The 1,496-nt window shown below is 45.3% G+C and overlaps 1 gene segment (V, D, J or C); it reads left to right on the top strand.

Moving 5' to 3' along the window:
- The first annotated feature begins 519 nt into the window (after positions 1–519).
- Positions 520–1,427, top strand: LOC119951646. The segment is given in 2 exon segments: positions 520–571; positions 1,108–1,427. Coding segments are annotated over 2 exon segments (372 nt in total).
- Positions 1,428–1,496: the final 69 nt, after the last annotated feature.

The raw sequence follows: 1,496 nt of genomic DNA, 5'->3' as shown, positions 1-1,496 counted from the left end.
AAACATTTATATAGAATACAACAAACAGCCATCCTCCCCTCTCCACCATCTAACTCAGTTACAACGTGCCGTGTCTATTTGTCGTATTGTTCTATTCGATACTCGATCAGCTGCGGCGAGTTCTCATCGTCAGAGAGTAGCTATTTTAATTGGGTCCTTCAGCACTGTTACTGGACCACTCGCAGTTTACATTCAATCCGCATGAGGGGTTGAATGTGTTAAAGTTGGGTCAACACTCGGTTTGATTCCAGTCCAAATCTCTGTTGCCATATGACCAATTCACTTTGTTCATTTCGCTCTGCGCCAATCGGATTAATTGGAGATCAAAGGAACTGTGAGATCATTGTTTGAACTGAAGAACAAAGGAGCTTGAAGCTGATTGGATGTCACCCGATGACGTTTTCGGCAATGTACCAATCAACATTAACCCGGAAGTGACTCAACCTCTTCTCCACTCTTGCCTGAAACAATTTCAAGCTCAGTGCATTCTGTTGAAACCGCCGCAAGCTTTCTGCAAACATGTCGCCTGTTATTTTGTATTTATTCATCTCAGCGGCCGCTCTTTTAAGCGGTAAGTTCACAAGTTGCTCAACTCTTTATGTCACAGCTTTTCTACACATTACATTCTGTCAGGCGGTTTGCTTAATACAAGGGTGTGGGTGGTCGGACAAAGTGATTGACCCCAACATGGAAAAGTCATCCGGATCGCGCTGGTCTAAACACGGAACACTGTTTGCTGGAAGTCGCCACGTTTCCCGGGGCGAATGAGAGCAGTAGAGTTTGGCTGAGATTGAAGCTCCTCTCGTCCCAGTGAATGACCTTGACAAACAGCAGACTGTCAAACAGATTGACCGTTAGTACTTTCCGCTTCCAGTTACAGTGACTGAAACCGAGGACCGGACCTCGTTAGAAAGAACTGAATCTTTATGATACAAGATTTATTTAATGGACACAAGCAGCTTCCCGTTACAGCCACTGAGCTGTGAAAAATATATTTCTGTTCTGCTGTCTGATTTCTCTCTGGGGGTAATATTCAGGATGACGGAAAAAATCTGGGGAAAATGGTGAAGTCGCATTGTGTCATTTAATATCTCTGGGTTCTTACAGGACATTGTCGAGGAGACTCCGTTTCACAGACACAGGCTGCAGTCACAGTTAATGAAGGAGAAGATGTGAAGTTATTCTGTAATTATACAGCTACAGGTAGCACAGATCCTTACCTATTCTGGTACCGTCAGTACCCAAGCGGATCCATGGAGTACATGCTGCGCAGAAGTAAATACATCAAAAACACAGAGATATCCCCTGGGGGGCGTTTCTCAGCGGAGCTGAATGATACAATCCGCACCGTCCCGCTGAATGTGACTCTTACAGAGCTGGCAGACTCCGCGGTGTATTACTGCGCGCTGCGCCCCACAGAGATATAGAACTGGGTTGAACCTGTACAAAAACTGTCAGAGCGGCGATAAAATCACATAACGTTAGGCAAACATTGC

Source organism: Scyliorhinus canicula, chromosome 17 (assembly GCF_902713615.1).
Source record: "Scyliorhinus canicula chromosome 17, sScyCan1.1, whole genome shotgun sequence".
NCBI lineage: Eukaryota > Metazoa > Chordata > Chondrichthyes > Carcharhiniformes > Scyliorhinidae > Scyliorhinus > Scyliorhinus canicula.
Note: the sequence above shows the minus strand (reverse complement) of the source record. Positions and strands in the feature narration are given on the sequence as shown.